Here is a 17,486-nt window from a genome sequence, read left to right as displayed (position 1 = left end):
AACTAGTTACATTTTCAACACTCCCTCTTAACTAGGGAGGTATTCATAATTGTACAACTAGTACAACATCATATCTCAAATTGAAGAGTTCTCATAAGAAGAGTTGGATTGATAAGCCATACTGTAAGCATCATCATCATGACCAACATTGTCTCTGAGGCCTAACTAGACAAGCTCTTCTTTAATTAAGAGCATTATGCTGGGAGGCTTTATGTGTGATACCACACTACCTCTACAAGGCACATACCCCATCTGGATGTCCACAAGGTATGTCCTTTTAGGACTATTCTTATCTTGGATCTCCAATCCCGAGTCCTCAAAGAATATCGGTCCTCTTCGACAATTCTTACCTTGGATACCCGTCCCATCCTCAAAGACTGTCAATACCTTTCCTTTCTTGGATGTTATATCCTGAAGGAAACCACAAATGATTATCCAATCCTTCACCATTCTTTCTTCACCACCTGAAGAAGAGAATGCACATGTGATGTTCACCATCACTCCCTCTCAACCAGAGAGGACATCCCTATTCTCTTAGAGAATAGATCCTTGCTCCTATTCAAGGAGACTCCTTTTTCTCCCTCTTAAAACTAGAGGAGATTCCAGACTTCTTTTCAATAGTGGAAGCCAACACCACAATCCTTATGGCTTGTCTTCATGAGAGTATCAACTACTTGATCTTCATAGCTATATGGCTCCCTCTTTCCTTCACATCTCTTGAGGTTGCTTCCTTTCGAGGTATCATGGAGCCATGTTCTCTCTTTAATCTTGTGACAGGATTCAGGTCATCTTTCTTGCTCATCACTTTCATCTTCAACATCACAGATAAAGGCATTGTATTGAGCCTTTCCAATCTTCAAGTGGATCATAACTTCCTCATGAAAGTGATCTCCTTTGACCTTCAGGTTATCATCTCACACTACTACCTTCTAGTTCCAAGATGAACACATCTTTGACTTCATAGTTGCCAAGTACCAGGTATTGAGATTTCCTCAATACTTTCCATCCATATAGTTGAACTTGCCTCAACTGTCATCATGAATTCTTGCAACATCTTTTCAGGTAGCAAAATAATATGTTAACCAGATAACCAAACCATAAATAAAATAGACTTACCTTACCATGTTGACCTTCTCATTCCATCAACATCCTCATTGGCCATCTCCATTTGAACCTTCCTTCACGCATCAAAGTGCCCAAGGATTGAACTTGATTACCAAGTTACAACTTTTTCTTTTTCGAAGATTATACTGGATGTTAATTATTATCTTACCTATTCTAGAGAAAGTCTTAATCTCTTATACATCCTAAAGTAAGTCAAATTCTATTCTTTTTCAACATCATAAATACTTAAGCATAATTTTATAACCAACTTTCTTTTCACAAGATTCTATATATATATATGAATCTTATCCAAAGTTTTCTTTTAACATGCATTCCTATGCTTTCATCCAATCATCTAGCTTTATGCCCTAAAATGACCCTGCAATTTGACCCTATTGCATTCCTTCATCCCTTTACTAGTATTGATTCCACATTACATGGAATGTATACTACCCTTGTCATGATGCCTTTCCCAAGGACCTTTCACAATGATGGTCCTTCTAGGATCATGATGATCCATTTAGGCAATATGACAACTTCTAACATGATGTTAGATAATACTTGGATGAACATTATGCAAAGATAGTCTATCTATCTATCTAGATGATCTCTACAAAGCAACTTAATCATGTAAACTCTAAACATGACACTTCCATATGCTTCTCTCTATGATGCTATACATAATCAAGATTAATAATGCATACTATCTAAAGAAAATAACAATTTTTTATAAAGAACCTCACAAGTAAGTGATCCTTCTTTAGTAGTAAAGATCCTTCACTTCTTCCTCTTTGCCTTCCTCCCAGGTTCTCCCATTGCTTCGACTACATGAGCTTCACTCCTTTCTTTTCTCTTGTTGTTTTGTTGGTTTGGGCAGTCCCTCTTAAAATGTCCAAACTCATTTCACTTGAAGCATTAAACCTTGGACACGCCTTTCTTCTTGGACTTACCAAACTTTCCCTTTTTTTGCTTCTTGACATGGGCTAAAAAGGTTTGAGATTTCTCATCTGATCCAATATCATCCTTGACCTTGATCCTTGATTCTTCCAATATGCATTGGGCCCACAACTCATAAAAGGGAGTTGAATCCTTCTTGGAGTAGATGCTTGTTGCAAAGTTGCTCCATTTTGGTGGCAATGCATTTAGTACACAGATGGTTACTTCTAAATTAGTAATTGGTTCCCTAAGTCCTTGCAGATGGTCTCTTAGTTGAGAGACTCTCATGAGAAAGGATGCCACATCCTCATCCTTTGATTTCTTCATTCTATATAACTTATTCCACAAAGACATCTTTTGTCTTGTTGTACTTACAGAGTACAAATTCACTAGCTTGTCATACATAGCCTTGGAAGTCTTCAAGTTTGCAACAAATGGAACAAGAGAATCCTTAATTGATTCAACTATGATCCTTTGAGCCCTTACTTCCCCTTTCTTGTACTTTGCTAGTTCTTGTGTCTTGTCTTTGCTTGGTTCAATGATTTCCCTAGTAACATATTCCATTACTTCTTGTTCTGTGAGTATCAAGTCAATTCTTTTCTTCCATGCTAGATAATTTGATGCCCCAACGAGCTTATTGCTCTCCTTGTAGAAAGAACCCATATGACTTGTAGATTTAGACATGATGTAATACTATGATACTTACTTGAGACCAAGATTCTCCTTGATGATGTCTTCAATCTTCTTGATGCCTTCAAGATCTTTGAAGAGACTTTCTTGAAAGATGTTCCCTAGGATTCCTCCAACAACAACTTTCAAGAGTGATGAGTGATAACATGATCCCTTGATGCTTTCTTCAAAGAGTTCCGCGAATGAGTCTTCAACTAGATCCCTTCAAGAGATAATCTTCCTTGTAGTCTTCTTCTTCAGGCTTTGAGAGTTTCCTTTTTCCTATCCCTTGATAAGTAAATCCTTCTAGTGTCCTTCCAACAACCTTCCTTGTTCACCTTATCTTTGATACTATGTATGTAAAGTGGCAACTTGTAATTCTTATTTTCCTTAACCTTAATATTTGCTTCTAAACTTTATTAGTCTTTCTTTATGTTCTTTAGTTAAATCTTTTCATCAAACAAATATCAAGAACAAAATAACAACAATAGAGGACACATAAATTAGGCTCTCAGCTAGGGAAAACCCCTCCAAGAGGAAGCCCGAAAAAAACTCTTCTCTTTTTAGAATCTACTTGAAATGAGACGCAAATACCCAACCCTAGACCAAGTCCTTCTCCAAGTACCAAGTCAGCCCTTCCAACAAGTCCTTCCTTGAACCTGCACCAACCAACTACAACTTGCAACTTCGACCTGCCAGCTTGAACCCTACAACTCGCACAACTACTTTGATCCTTTGGTCTATTACCTCAGTTCTGCACCTTCGACCTGTTACCTCAGTTCTATACCTTCGGTTTGTTTTGCACCTTCGGCTCAATTCTGTACCTTCAGCCTATTCTGCACCTTCGGCTCATTTCTGCACCATCGACTCATTTCTACACCTTCGGCTCAGTGTTGTACCTTCGACCTATTCTGCACCTTCAACTCAGTTTTGTACCTTCGACCTGTTTTGTACCTTCACTAGAAACTTCAGATGTGATAATCGAATTTGTCTTTGTTGAATGAGTGCTAAATGAGTTCAAACTGCTCCTTATATAGCCTTCTCAAGGGGTTGAATTCCCTCCTTTAGGCCGACTTGATGTTTCCTGGACCGACTTGTACTTTAGGAGATTCCAAGACTTTCTAGACTAAATACTCATGACAATAAATCCTAAGATCTAACAAACCCTAGAAGCATGAAGACCATCAATAAAGAGCATGAAACCCATGCTTTAATAATAATAACCTTTTTCTTTTCTTCTCTTGTTTGTTACATAGGATGCATATTGAAATGAGTACAACAACAATTTTGAAGACATAAACTAGTTACATTTTCAGCAAGAACTACTTTATGAGCGACAAAGCTCAACACTCCCTCTTAGCGAGGGAGGTACTTCTGAAAGAACCTCCTCCACTTGGATCTGTCTCCAAGCCCATCTCGGTATCAGTAGCTGCTACCTCTAACATGGAAGTCTGTCCTGCTACCCTGTCTGAAACTTGAGCTGAGAACCTATCACATCCAACCATGCTCCTAAGCATCCATCAATGTCATATCATACTAGTTGAGGCTCCTGGAAGTACTTGAAAAATCACTCTTCCTTGCCACCTGACCCCTCTCAACAAGTGACACTGATCCTGTATCCAAGATACACTTGGATATACCCACAGGTTGTCCCTAAAACCTATATGACTGCCATTATCTGATGCCAAATTATAGTTGCATCAAGGGTTGCTCCCTTTGAATATAGAAGCACGTAATCATCTTGGAACAAAACTCTATATCTAGCATCCTTAAAGGCTGATACTGAGAGCACGTGTACCATCAACCGTGGAACAAATAATATCCCTGTCACCTCCAAAAATCCTCCAGACTCTAGTTGGAATTTGACACATCGAACCCCCTTCACTGCATGCATGATACTAGTCCCACTAAACACACTGCAGTTTGAGCCTCTCTTTGAAATATTGCGGAGCAATGACCTCATCCTTGTCATGTGGTTGGACGCTCTACTGTTCACTAGCCATAACCCATAGTCCTCATACACAACAATATTACTGTCAGAAACACAGGAAACTAGAGAAAATTTCTTGAATTTCTCCGTAAAGTCATCAATCTCAGTTGATGCTAATGCAACCACCTAATCCTCCTCCTCCTTCTTGTGTGGACACAGGCTCGCATAATGACTAGTTTTGTGACACACAAAGCACTTCACTTTGCTCATGTCCTTCACGGAAGCAAATACCCCACTTTGCTTTACTTTACCTTTTCTCTTTCCAGCAAGAGCAAATTCTCCTCATCATCCTTTCCATCACGTTGGCCTTTAGTTTTGAAACGTCTCCTTGTCTCTTCCTGTACGAAATCATCCTACAATCTATCCCAACTAGGCAGAGTCTCCCGTGCGACAATCCCATCAACAAAGGCGTCGCACTTCAGAGGAAAGCCACTCAAGGCTGATCTAACCAACTCCTTGTTGTAAAGTGTAACTAGGTTCGGTCATCATAATGACATGATCTTTGTAAATAATGAAACAAAAGAAATAAAATTATTTTTTTGTATGCCTTGCTTCATGGGTTTCATGAGCAAGAGGTTTATTTGTTAGTGGCTCCCATTGAGAGCCTTAGGATTTATTATTGAGTCAAAGTGTCTATGTCATGAAGAAGCTCTTCTTGAGCATGAGTCAATGTATATAAGTCTATAAATATGTCTAAATAGCCCTCCAAAAGACAAGCACGGATCTCCTCTCTTGAAGTCAGCCTGCAAAATGAATTAAATAGATCATGTCGGCTTGCATCAATAGACACATCCATTCATACTATCATGTCGGCTTAATATGTGGGACGAATTACTATATATACCTAGCTAGGATCTTCGCATAATTACAGTGAAAAACTCGGATAATTGCTGTCATCAAGCTCGAATAAATTCAGTGAAGAGTACATAGTTTAGATCCCTGTATTAAAGGATATCTCGGTGTTACATTACAGTCAAATAAGCTTGAATTCGGGTCACAGTCAGAGTGATAAGAAAGGAGTCCTAGTTCGTATGTCAAGATACATAAGGAACTCAGAATAGTGATAGCGAAGATCCTTCATGATGAAGGGACAACAAAGATACAAGCAAGGAGGATCTACAGTAGACAGTTCAGATGCCTCTTTGATGGACAATGTTACAAGAGTAGACAACTCGGATGAAGGATCTCAGATCTGGCATGAAGGAACAATGAAGACATTGCAGAGACTTCAGATGATGCAAGGTACTGTTCAAAGCTATGATGGAAACAATACTTTGATGAGCTATGTGCTATGACTTGGTGCAGATATACTATAGTCTCCATGCAACTACATTAAGAAGATCCTGATGCTATGATGAAGTCACAATGACAAGAATAGAATGACTGATCACTTTGGTGTCTTCTCCAAGTGACCCTCAAGCCTCCTCTTATAATTTTCCTGTTGACATATCAATGGCCAAGATTAAGTCCCTAATCAACAGCTAAAATTAGATCTGGCTTGATCCATGTCTTTTGGACCATTTTAACACATATTCATATTAATACACATTAATATTTTATTTTTCCTACGTGTAGACTTAGGGACTCCATTAAAAATATTAAATATTTTAATATCTCTTGATCTGTTTAGAATCTTCCCAAACCCTTTCTGGGTATTGGAGATCTCATGTGCCCTAACCTCTCCATCAAATTTCGTGGCTAGAGCACATCCGATGCTACCCCAAATCAACAAATAGGGCCCTCATTTGTAACCAACATATCATATCTCTTGTACATTCAATATTCTTATATATAAATATTATTTGTCCTACAAATGGATATTTATGTATTCCAGCTATTCTGGATTAATTAACTCATTAATGAATTCTGTTCGTCACATTGGGTATGAGAGCATGAAATTTATTCCTTTGTGATGTACTCTGTTCATCATTCTAACTTGGTAACATAATCCTACAACCCATTCTACGTGATGTAATTAGCTTAAATTTGTTGTTTCATTCATCAAGTTTAAAAATTTAAGCGAAAATATCCTGATTATTGATCAGATTGATTTTCTTATTTAATGTTAATTTTCAGCTCTACAATTTACTACACTAATCTAGGTTGTCCTTCGTCAGTTATGCCAGTTATTAGTTCAACATACTGGTGCTATTTTTCCTTTTTCTGAGAAAACCTCTCTATTTGCAACAATACTTGCCTAGTCTTTTTCATATCATTTCAAAGCATTTAAATGATTTCCATGTTTACTTTTATGTCTTCATGCTATGCAGCTTTAGGAGGGTTTGAGCGTGGCCTGTATGCTGAGAAGTGGGCACCCTTTATCAAGGTAAAAGACATGGAATGGAAGCTTTATTCGTTTGTTGCATTTTTACTTTCAAGGGTAGAATCTTATGTTTTTTGTACTGTTTAAACGAGGGTCTTCAATATTTCAGGAGCTGGCAGTTATTGTGGCAAGAGGAAGGGATGGTTCTGTTCGTTGTTTTCCCGTAGTTGAAACCACCCACAAGTAAGAACTATTTAGCTCTGCATCCTCTCAAAAAGTGTCCATGTTGAGATGGTTTATTCCCCACTGGCAAAGGCTGATTCTTTCTATACACTTATTTTATAGTTATATATTTGCTGTTAGAGTTTGTTGCTCTCATGTTGTATTGTGCTTTTTTGAAGTCGTCTGATATTCTCTAAATGCTATACCATTTTGATATTGTCTTTTTGTTTTATTTTATTTTTAAGTAATAGGAAGGTTATCAGTTTCATATAGCAGGTGGAAGAAAAATAAAATTTACATGCATGGCAGAGAGGTTCAGCTGAGGAGCCTCAAACTAAATTCCCTGTAATGGTCTGTCAAGCCATTGGTTTGAGCACTGTTGTAAAAAAATTAAAAAAATTAAAGTTGTCTGAATATGTTCTAACAAAGGAATACAGTATATGGATATCCTGGCCCTTGCCCTTGTTACTGTTTAGATCCACAGACCAAAGGTGTCAAAGTCCTAATTCACAAGGCTAGGACCTAAAGGAAACTTGGAGGGGCTACCCATTGTCACCTCAATGATCCACTGTCACACTTTAAGTTGGTTGCTTATGAACACAACGGGGGAATCCTTACACACGAAGTCTTGAATGGAGAAGATATATCAAAGAGGTTGAATGGAGAAGATATATCAAAGAGGTTGTCAAATAGTCAATACAAATCTGGTTTTATGATTAATCACTGCTGTAAATTCCAGATTTAAGATATATCCAAGTAAGCCTATGAAACAGTGATATAACAATAGGGTTTTAGACTTAAAAGGAAATCTGAGAGGTATGCATAAGCTGGTAATTTCTTTCAGATTTTAGGACAACCAAAAGAGATGGTTTTTGGCTCTAAAAATGAGATCCAAACATGTGGATTTTTCTATGTAAATTTTGGGTCACAAAGCTACCAATAAACTGGTGTATCTGGGCACTAAGGAATGAAATCTAACATAATTTTTAACCATTCATATACTTCAGATTTCAAATTAGCAAAGAATGATTTAAGAGTTTTAATTTAAAGGTAGTTGGAAAGCAAGAGTAGTGCATAGAACTTTACTTGTGCGAATGGAGTCTATAAGAGGATACATTGATGGGATTTTTCTCATCAAATAAGGGTGATATGGAATTAAAATAACTAATTTCCAGCACCCTTATAAAGTGTTGATTTGGGGTAGCATCGGATGTGCTCTAGCCACGAAATTTGGTGGAGAGGTTGGGGCACATGAGATCTCCAATACCCAGAAAGGGTTTGGGCAAATTTTAAACAGTTCAAGAGATATTAAAATAATTAATATTGTTAATGGAGTCTCTAAGTCTAAACTTAGGGAAAATAAAATATTAATATGGATTAATATGAAACTGTGTTAGAATGGTCCAAAAGACATGGATCAAGCCAGATCTAATCTTAGTCGTTGATTAGGGACTCAATCTCAGCCGTTAATATGTCAACAGGAAAAGTATAAGAGGAGTTTTGAGGGTCACTTGGAGAACACACCAGAGTGATCAGTCATTCTATTCTCTAAAGCAGGGTTTGCTAAGAGAGATAGAATCAGTGATTGAAGTTGCAGCTGAGGGGCATTGAGTGCAGAGAGATAGAGATAGTGCCGGGAGAGCAGCGCAGTAGCTGGGGAGAGTGACGCAGAGCCAACTAGGGCTCACGCAGGGCCACACAGAGGCAGCCGGGCGTTGCGCAGAGCCTTAGAGAGGCTAGCGTTACTGACACAGAGGGCCAGAGGGTTGACATAGGGCCGCCTAAGGCTAACGCAGACCTATCCGGGGTGATGTAGGGCCTCCTAAGGCTGACACGGACCCATCCGGGGTGATGCAGGGCCAACGCTGGACAGAGAGGGGCTGACGCAGTCCAGAAAAGGCTGACGCTAGGGTTTCTGGGGCAGATTGATTTTGAGGAGCTGCCAAAAGGACTATCTGGGGTTTCAGCCAGGAGATTTGTCCCAAACTAAGAGGTATTACTGCCAAGGAAATTCTCTGTTGGGTAGGCTAGTTTCGACACCCAAATTGTACTCTGATATTGCTTAATAAGAAAACCCTCAGATAGCTGCATTGGTTTTCCCACATTGGGTTTTTTCGGGGACATTAGTCCAAAAATAATGGTGTCATATGGTGTGATTGTTTCTATGCCTTTCAGTTGTTGATCTGTAATATGTTGAGCATGCACGAGTGTTTATTTTCAGTATTTACATTGTAAATAGCTTGTTAAGTAACGGAACAAGTAGGTAGGAATAAATGAGATAAAGTGCATGGAGGGTTTCTAACTAAGTAGACTTAGAAACTTCAACATAAAGGCTATCCTGGATTGCAGAATATGTTTTCTTAAGAATCCTAATTAATGAATATAATTTAGTACATCAAGAGGGTTTGCCAACTACAAAGAAAATTTAGCTGGAAATCATTCACGTATAAACTTAACCAAGCAAAGAACAAATTACCTTGTTACAAACCCTTTTGTTGTTCATGAAGAAATCACAACAGCAACATTCTGCTTCAGCAATATAACACCAAATGCGTAAACCTCAAACTCCAAACCACCTTTAAAATTATAGTCTCAAGTGTCTCTACAAACCTTCAACCACAGTTACAATAGGAGCTTACCTTGTACAGATGAAGAGCTCAAAATCTCTTCCAATAAATTAATAATATCCATGCTAAAACCCTATTCCTAACTTCTATTCTAGGAATGCATAACACATAATTTTAAGCTCGTTAACTCCATGAACAAGTGAAATAACCAATAAAATATGAGTGGCCATGCCACATATACAAATATCCGTCTAGATGAACCCAAGGAAGTGTGATGAATAAGTATATGAAAAATAATCACCAAGGCTTCAACATCCACCTCTTTCCTTCTTGATGAGTGGTCTACCCATGGAAACATGTGTTGAAAATTGGTAGCTGCAGTCCATATTTTCATTGGCAAAATCAAAGGAGAAATTCTGTATTTTCTTGTTGACCAAGTTGGCCACACCACTTGAAGGGGTTTGACCCTATGGTCAAAAACCTACCTCCTAGTACACATATATTGGGCATCCGTTGACCTCATTTGGCATCCATCATATCATATCAATTCAATCTGAACCAAGAAGATTCATTCACAAGTGCGAGGAGAAGAAGAGGAAGATTATCTCTGCGTTGACTAGATATTTGATTCCTGTTTGATTAGTGTTGACTTGGGATTTTCTGCTGCTGTTTGATTGAGCTCTTGACTGATCTCAGAGATCGAGTTTATCTGTGATTCATTAATTGGGTTTGACCGATGTTATACCTTTGTTATGGGCCATTGACTGAAGAGTTGACCGCAGGTGAACAGTTGGACTTTGACCAAATTTTTCTATGGATATTGCAGGCCAAATTTTGGCCCTTTGACCAGCTACTTCTGGGTGATATTTGGCTAGTCTTTTGTAGACTGAGACTTGGATAGTGTGTTGACTTTTCTCTCTTGTTTGACTGGTTTGATTTGGCATTTATTGAGGTCAGAGATTGACATTTTGACTGGAATATTTTGATGTACATTATGATGGATTGAACTATCTCATAAGGAAAAACTTCTGGGTTTTCCCCCTTGTGGGCTTTTGCCCTGGTTATTGACCAAAATTTTAGTGTCTCTTGTCTCATTGTTTTATTGTGATCTCTATTGCTCTATTTAAGAAGATAATGGTTGAAATTTTTTATGTGTAACTGCTTAATGATTGGAATGCTCTAAATTGTATCATTAGAAGTAGTTATCAGTTTAAAAAATTGTACTAGTCTTGATTGCACTAGAAAATAAACATGGTATTAGAGCTATGGTGAAGGAAAGAGAACTGATCACTCTGGAAGGGACCCTATCCTTCATCTGAAAGGTTGATCATCTACACTTGAGGCAACCCTGAAATTGGTGTTATTTTTTGTTTGCCCTAGAAGCCCTAATATGAGCTATAAGAAGACCTAAAAGGAGGACATAAATCAGTGATAAATCTTGTAAAGGATGCTTGAATGTCCTGCAAGAATGACAAGGTTCTGTCTATGTTTTAAGAGGCCAAAAGAGCTCAGAAGCGAATTGTAGAACGGGTTGAAAATCTCAGAGGCTTGTTTGGTGGGCCGAAATGTTAGTTTTTGTAGCATCAAAAGTGTTTTAGCCTTGAAATTTGGTGGAGAGGCTAGAATACATGAGATCTCTAAAAGTTAGAAATCGTTTCTAGAAATTCTGCCTAGATATGACTTAATTAGATTATTAACCAAGTTTTTAAATATTTCCTAAGTCTAACTTAGAGAATATGGTTAATTAATCAGTATTAATTAAGTCAAGGCGTGAATGATCTAGAAACTCACATGGATCGACTTCAAGATGATCCTAGCCATTGATTAAGATTTAATCGTGGCCGTTGGAGTCCCAACAAAGGATTATAAGAAGAAGTCGATGGGCACTTGGAGAAGACACTTGAGCAATTCGATTTGTTGGCAGATCGATTTCCAGAGTAGTAGCAGTCAGTTGCCGAAGAGAGCTAGAGATCGAAGCAGTGTGAGAGGGGCAGAGACAGTGAGGCTGGAGGAAGTATTCCATATCCAGTGAGTGCATTTGCAGAGAGGTAGAAGAGCCACAGAGAAGCTGACGCAGGGGCAGTGTAACAACTTCTAGAGGCAAGTTCGATTTGCTAAGAGGGAAAGATGTCTTTAGTTCCAGAGGCCGGGAAGGAGTCCCAGAGTGCCGGAGAAGCATTTTTCTAGCTAGCAGAGGGTAGAACGACTTCATCAGAGACCAGTCAGAGGCTTGACATCAAACAGATTGCGCAAAGCAACACAGAGTTTGATGTAGAGGGCCAGAGGGCCGAGTTTCTGAAGACAAGTTGTGTCGGGGTTTGCCTGTGGGGTGAGGAAATTCCTCACTAGATTTTTGCTAGTATTTTTCTCTGTAGGATTGCCAGATTTCAGGCATCCAGTTGTACTCAGAATTTCAAACTGCTGCATATTAATAAAACCCTCAACTGCTACACCGGTTTTCTCATGTTGGGTTTTTCTGGGGACATTTGTCCAAAAATAATTGTGTTACTTTTATGTGTATGTGCTAGCATTTCTCAATTTCCAACGCATTATTTTTCCGCAATATTTTATTTGTGAAGGTTGTAGTGTGTTTATTTTGATATTTGCTGTAGTAGATAAATTGTTACATTAATTAACGATTAGGAGAAATAATACCATTCACTGCAATAGGATTCCAGTTTTGGAATTTTCACACGAAATTCCTTAGAAATCATGATACAAGGCCGAAGTGTTTTAGATGCTTGCCAACAACCCTGGAAAAGGAATGGTCTAAGGAAGGACTTGTGAAAATTTCTGAATCTACACATCATAAATCCTATTGCTATTACTGGTTTATCATCTCCTACTTGTTCTTTTCATTCATCAAGTTATTTAATTATCTAAACATCGATGAAAAACACTATTGCAACCTACACATACATACATATCATGAACTGAAATAAACTAAGACAATCACACAAGGTCCACCGTTATTTTTGGACAATCGTCCCCGGAAAAACCCAATTCGTGAAAATCGGTGCAACATATAGAGGGTTTATATTATTAAGCATATTTCTGAATACAACTAGGGTGCCAAATCCGGCTCACCCAACAAAGAATAAACCTTGCAGAATGCTGAATTTTCTAAGTTTATCCGTTAGAAAATTAATTTGTATTTTGCTAGTTTATTTCTTCTACTTGTAAATTCTGAACAAGTTAATTAAAACATTTAAATACCGAAATAAATACAATACAGTCACAACATCTATAGATCATCAGCTGAAAGAAAACAAACACAAGTGACATTGTTATTTTTGGAAAAATGTCCCCGAAGAAACCCAATGCGGGAAAACCGGTGCAACTATTATGAGGTTTTATTATTATGCAGTATTTCCTTGAATACAACTGAGTGCTTAACTGGCTCACCCGATAGAGAAAAATACACGGCAGCAATACCTCTATAATCAGAAACAGGTATTTAGAAAACTTGTCCTACGAAACCCTCTCTGGCGACTCTGAAGCTCAGCGCTGGCCCTTCTGGCCTCTGCGTCAGCCCCAAGACCCTCTGCGTCAGCCCTCTGAGGCATTGCGTAGCCTCTGGGATCCTCTGCGTCACTCCAACGCCTCTGCATGGATGACACAGCCCCTTTGGCCTCTACGCTGTCTCTGCTGGGCTCTGCGTGGCCTGAACTGGCTGCTACTCTCACTCTCTCTGCTTCTGCGCTGGTCTCTCAATACTGTTTCTGCTTCTTTGTCCAATACTCACTGCCCCTCGCTGCTGATCACTGATTCACTTTTGCTTAGCAACCTAGCTCTAGCAAAATGAATGACTGATCACTCTGGTGTATTCCCTAATTGACCCTCAAGCCTCCTCTTATACTTTTCTTGTTGGTCCTTCAACGGCTGAGATTAAATCTCTAATCAATGACTAAGATTAGATTTGGCTTGATCCATGACTTTTGGAACCTTCTAACCCAGTTTTATATTAATACCCATTAATATTTTATTTTTCCTAAGTTTAGACTTAGGAACTCCATTAAAAATATTAATTATTTTAATATCTCCCAAACCGGGTACAATTTGTCCAAACCATTTCTGGGTCTTGGAGATCTCATGTGCTTTAGCCTCTCTACCAATTTTCATGGCTAGAGCACATCCGATGCTACCACAAATCAACATAGAAGTACCTCTATCCGGAGACAGATATTTTGGCAATCCAGCAACTGGATGATCAAACCCCATAGATGACAACTGCGGTTCCCAGTGCTGAGCAGCGATGGCTGCTCCAAGCTCCGCGCTGGAACTGCGTCACCTCCTCTAGGAGTTATGTCACCCTCCCAGTGAGCCTTCCTTGCTTAGAAGTCGATATGTTAAACTGCTCTCTCTGCCCCACATATAAACCCCATCGCTACCTCTAAGGGCCTGCGTCAACCCCTCTAGCTTCTGCGTCACCTGCGTCAGCCTCTATGGCCGCTGCGTCACCCTCTCTGGAGCTGTGCTGTCTCTCTTGGTGCTGCTTTGCCTCTCTGCTATGTATTATTCGCCTTGGATTGAAATTCCTCTGCCGAACTGCTCCTCACTGCAACTTAGATCACTTAGGTCGACTTTCTCAACAAACGTCACCCTAGAAAATTGAACTCTTTGATCTCTTGGTGTATCTCCAACTGACCCTCAAGCCTCCTCTTATACTTTTCCTGTTGATGAATCAATGCCCGTGATTTAATCTCTAATCAACGACTAAGATTAAAACAGTTTTGATCCTCGTCACTTAGAACCTTCTCACCCATATTTTTATTAATACACATTAATATTTTTATTTTCCTAAGTTTAGACTTAGGAACTCATTAAAAATATTAATTATTTTAATAACTCCTCATCTGGGTGGAATTTCTCCAAACGATTTCTGGGTTCTGGAGATCTCATGTGTTCTAGCCCCTCCACCAAATTTTAGGAGCTAGAGCACATCCGATGCTACCCAAAATCAACAGGACTGAAGCCAACATGCTTGACAAGGTATGGCTCACTGAGATCTTTTACTTTCATATTGATCATGAATAAATTTCACCTTATCTAGGAAGTTCTCCGAAAGGAAGAAATAGGAACGTCGATTTCATCCATTGTATCAAGATCACGAGAATGATGACCATATTGATCTTAGAATCAAGGTTCTTGAAAGGACAAGCCACCTTCTAGATTGTAAGCCGAACTTCTTTGAGTAATATGTAATTTGCTCAGACTGAAATAAGAGGTAGACCACCAAACTGAAGGAGCACTAAACCTATGGCTTATTGTATGGGCAAAATTTTGTGCTTTGACCGAAAAGGAGGCTCCACTAGAACCTTACCTTATAAGAGCAAGTTCTATTCCATAAAAGGAAAGGAAAGCTGTCTCCTGGAATGAGGTCTATTATACCTCTCATTCAAACCTCAATGGAAGGCCGAAATTCACTACAGTCCTGTAAGAAGTCCAAACCATGACCTTTTTGTTTAAAATAGTAGTGTGATTTACTATGGAGGGCACTGTAGACAAGTTTGAAAAGGGGCTAGCTCCTTGAAGTATTGTAAGATCTGTTTCCATACCAGGTGCAATGATAGAATGTTCTATGAAAAATATGAAGCCTGATTGTCAAGAAAGCTATCAAAGCTCAAAATAAAAGGTATGTATCATTCATTAAACTTGCTTACAGTGATGAAGATGTTCATAGATAAGTATGAGACTAACATAATACAAGAAGTCTACATAAGGTCTAGAATGCAACGCATGATTCATTGATCAAAGTTAGTAAGGCGAATTAAAGGAATGAACCAAAATACCTTTTGCCGAAAAATGAGTGATATCCTGAAGTCAACAAGGATCTAAAATACTAAAAGTATTGCCTTGTTGTAAGATGTAATGATTGGATATGATGAAGTCTTCAAGGTGTTCAATCTTTTACGTTCGGTAAATCAAATCCTTATGCTAGCTTATGAAAGAAGTCATCTGTATTGTACAGGAAAGAAGTTTTTTGGATTGGAAGTGATTTTTTCTTATGGCTACTAGAACTGATACTATAATTAAAGTTATTTACAATGATGAATCAATCATGGAAATACAAACCTATAAGAAAGCCAGTGAATCCAATCCTTAAGAGGTATGTATCATTTGTTTGAAGTATTCCTGGATCTCAATATTCCTTTGTTAAGGAACTCTGTTGAAAGTATAGGTCTGTAAAATCGTTTGAGTTCAGTGTATCTTGAAAGTTCAAATGAGTCCATAAGGTTTTCTTGAACAAACCTTTGAAGGGGACTAGTATGAGAAAGTCATTTCATGAATGATCTTCAAGGAAATGTTGTGACATGGATCTTAAGTGTTTACGTTGCTAGTCAGTCATCGGATTATTAGGAATCCTTAAGGACAACTATAAGTACTAAAGGTGTCTCTTCACTTTCCTAATCTTCGATATTTGTGGCATAAAATTACGACAAGAAGAAAAGACATTGAGCCTTATGTGAAAATATGCGACCTGACTCACAATCTAAGGATTAAAGTGTGATGATGTTGTATCTCTGCATTACTTATTTAGAAGCATGGCATCTATTTCATGATTGTTAAAATTGGCAATTAGGGCCAATTCCACTTTGGGCAGCTCCTCTGAAGAAAATAATTGTGGCATTGAATTCCTCTTTTCGAGAGGAAGAAAATCGACCTAAAGATCACTAAATTTGTATAAGAAAAAATATAGTTTTGAAAGTAAGCCCTCACATGTATAATATATAAAGGTCGGCTTGGGGTTAATTTTCAAGTTGAACCCCTCTCCATCTTATATAAATAGAGGTGTCCTCCAACCTCATTAGACACATCCTATGGGCATCAAACTCAAAGGAAACATCTTCTGTGGTAGCCGCAACACAAGGAGGACAAGGCCGAGGTAGCAAAGGGTTGTTTGGAGGTTTGTTTGTGGGTTTTGGTAGGTCCGAAGTACAGCAGAGGCAGGTCGAGGCATATCTGGTCAGATTGGTGGATGGTTTGAGTGGTATTCTCCCTGTTTTGATAGGCCGCAAGCCTTGAGGTAACTGCAGGAGCACTGGGGGCCTGTTCTCGGCTAGTTGGAGGGGTTGTAAGGTCTAATTCCCATAGCAAAGTCAAGCTACAGGCAGCATGGGCAGGCAACATAAAGGAGGCTAGCCGCAGTGATTGGAAGTACTGTTGAAGGAAATTGAATGGGCTGATGTGGACTATAATCAAGCCCTAACCAGGTTCCAGATCTACAGCTGTTACATCATCACATTGACCAGGTTTGACTGCCCAGTATATAACTGTTTTGGGTTCATTATAATCAGTAAAGAAGGCCTCACTAACTGGACTAGGACCGAGCTCCTTTTTGAAGACTTCTTTGTAGTTGCTTTGTCTACTGTTGATCACTGGTTAGGGCAGAGTTTGACTGCTATTGTTTGAAGGCAGAATGGAAGATTTGCCTGGGTTGCTTCTTTGTTATTAATTGTATTCTCTCCCTCTCTTTCTCTGTTGAACATTTGATATTAATAATAAGAAGATTTGATCAAAGGTTTTCCCCATCTTGGGGTTTTTCCCTGGCTTGAGCCAATTCTGTGTTCTTTTGTCTTGGCTTGTCTTCTGCATATGTTATTTGTGTTCTTTCTTCAATTACTGTCAATGAGATAATAGTTTATGTGATTGCTAATGAAGGAAATGGAATTAAACTTGGGCTCATATGGATCGTTGAAGTGATTGATCTAAGCAAAGAACATGTTAACTAAAA

General features: G+C 38.7%; 1 protein-coding gene across 1 annotated transcript in view; it reads left to right on the top strand.

The window, feature by feature from the left end:
• The window catches only part of LOC149202175 (phosphoribosylaminoimidazole carboxylase, chloroplastic-like), a 253,651-nt gene that overhangs the window by 31,017 nt on the left and 205,148 nt on the right, over nucleotides 1-17,486 (top strand). The window contains exons 6-7 of the mRNA XM_089403118.1: nucleotides 6,970-7,025; nucleotides 7,132-7,205. Coding sequence (XP_089259244.1) covers nucleotides 6,970-7,025; nucleotides 7,132-7,205 — 130 coding nt within the window. The remainder of the gene's footprint in view (nucleotides 1-6,969; nucleotides 7,026-7,131; nucleotides 7,206-17,486) is intronic.

Source organism: Pinus tabuliformis, chromosome 2_1, assembly GCF_031772625.1.
Source record: "Pinus tabuliformis cultivar Carrire ecotype Pingquan chromosome 2_1, CPIR1, whole genome shotgun sequence".
Lineage (NCBI taxonomy): Eukaryota > Viridiplantae > Streptophyta > Pinopsida > Pinales > Pinaceae > Pinus > Pinus tabuliformis.
Note: the sequence above shows the minus strand (reverse complement) of the source record. Positions and strands in the feature narration are given on the sequence as shown.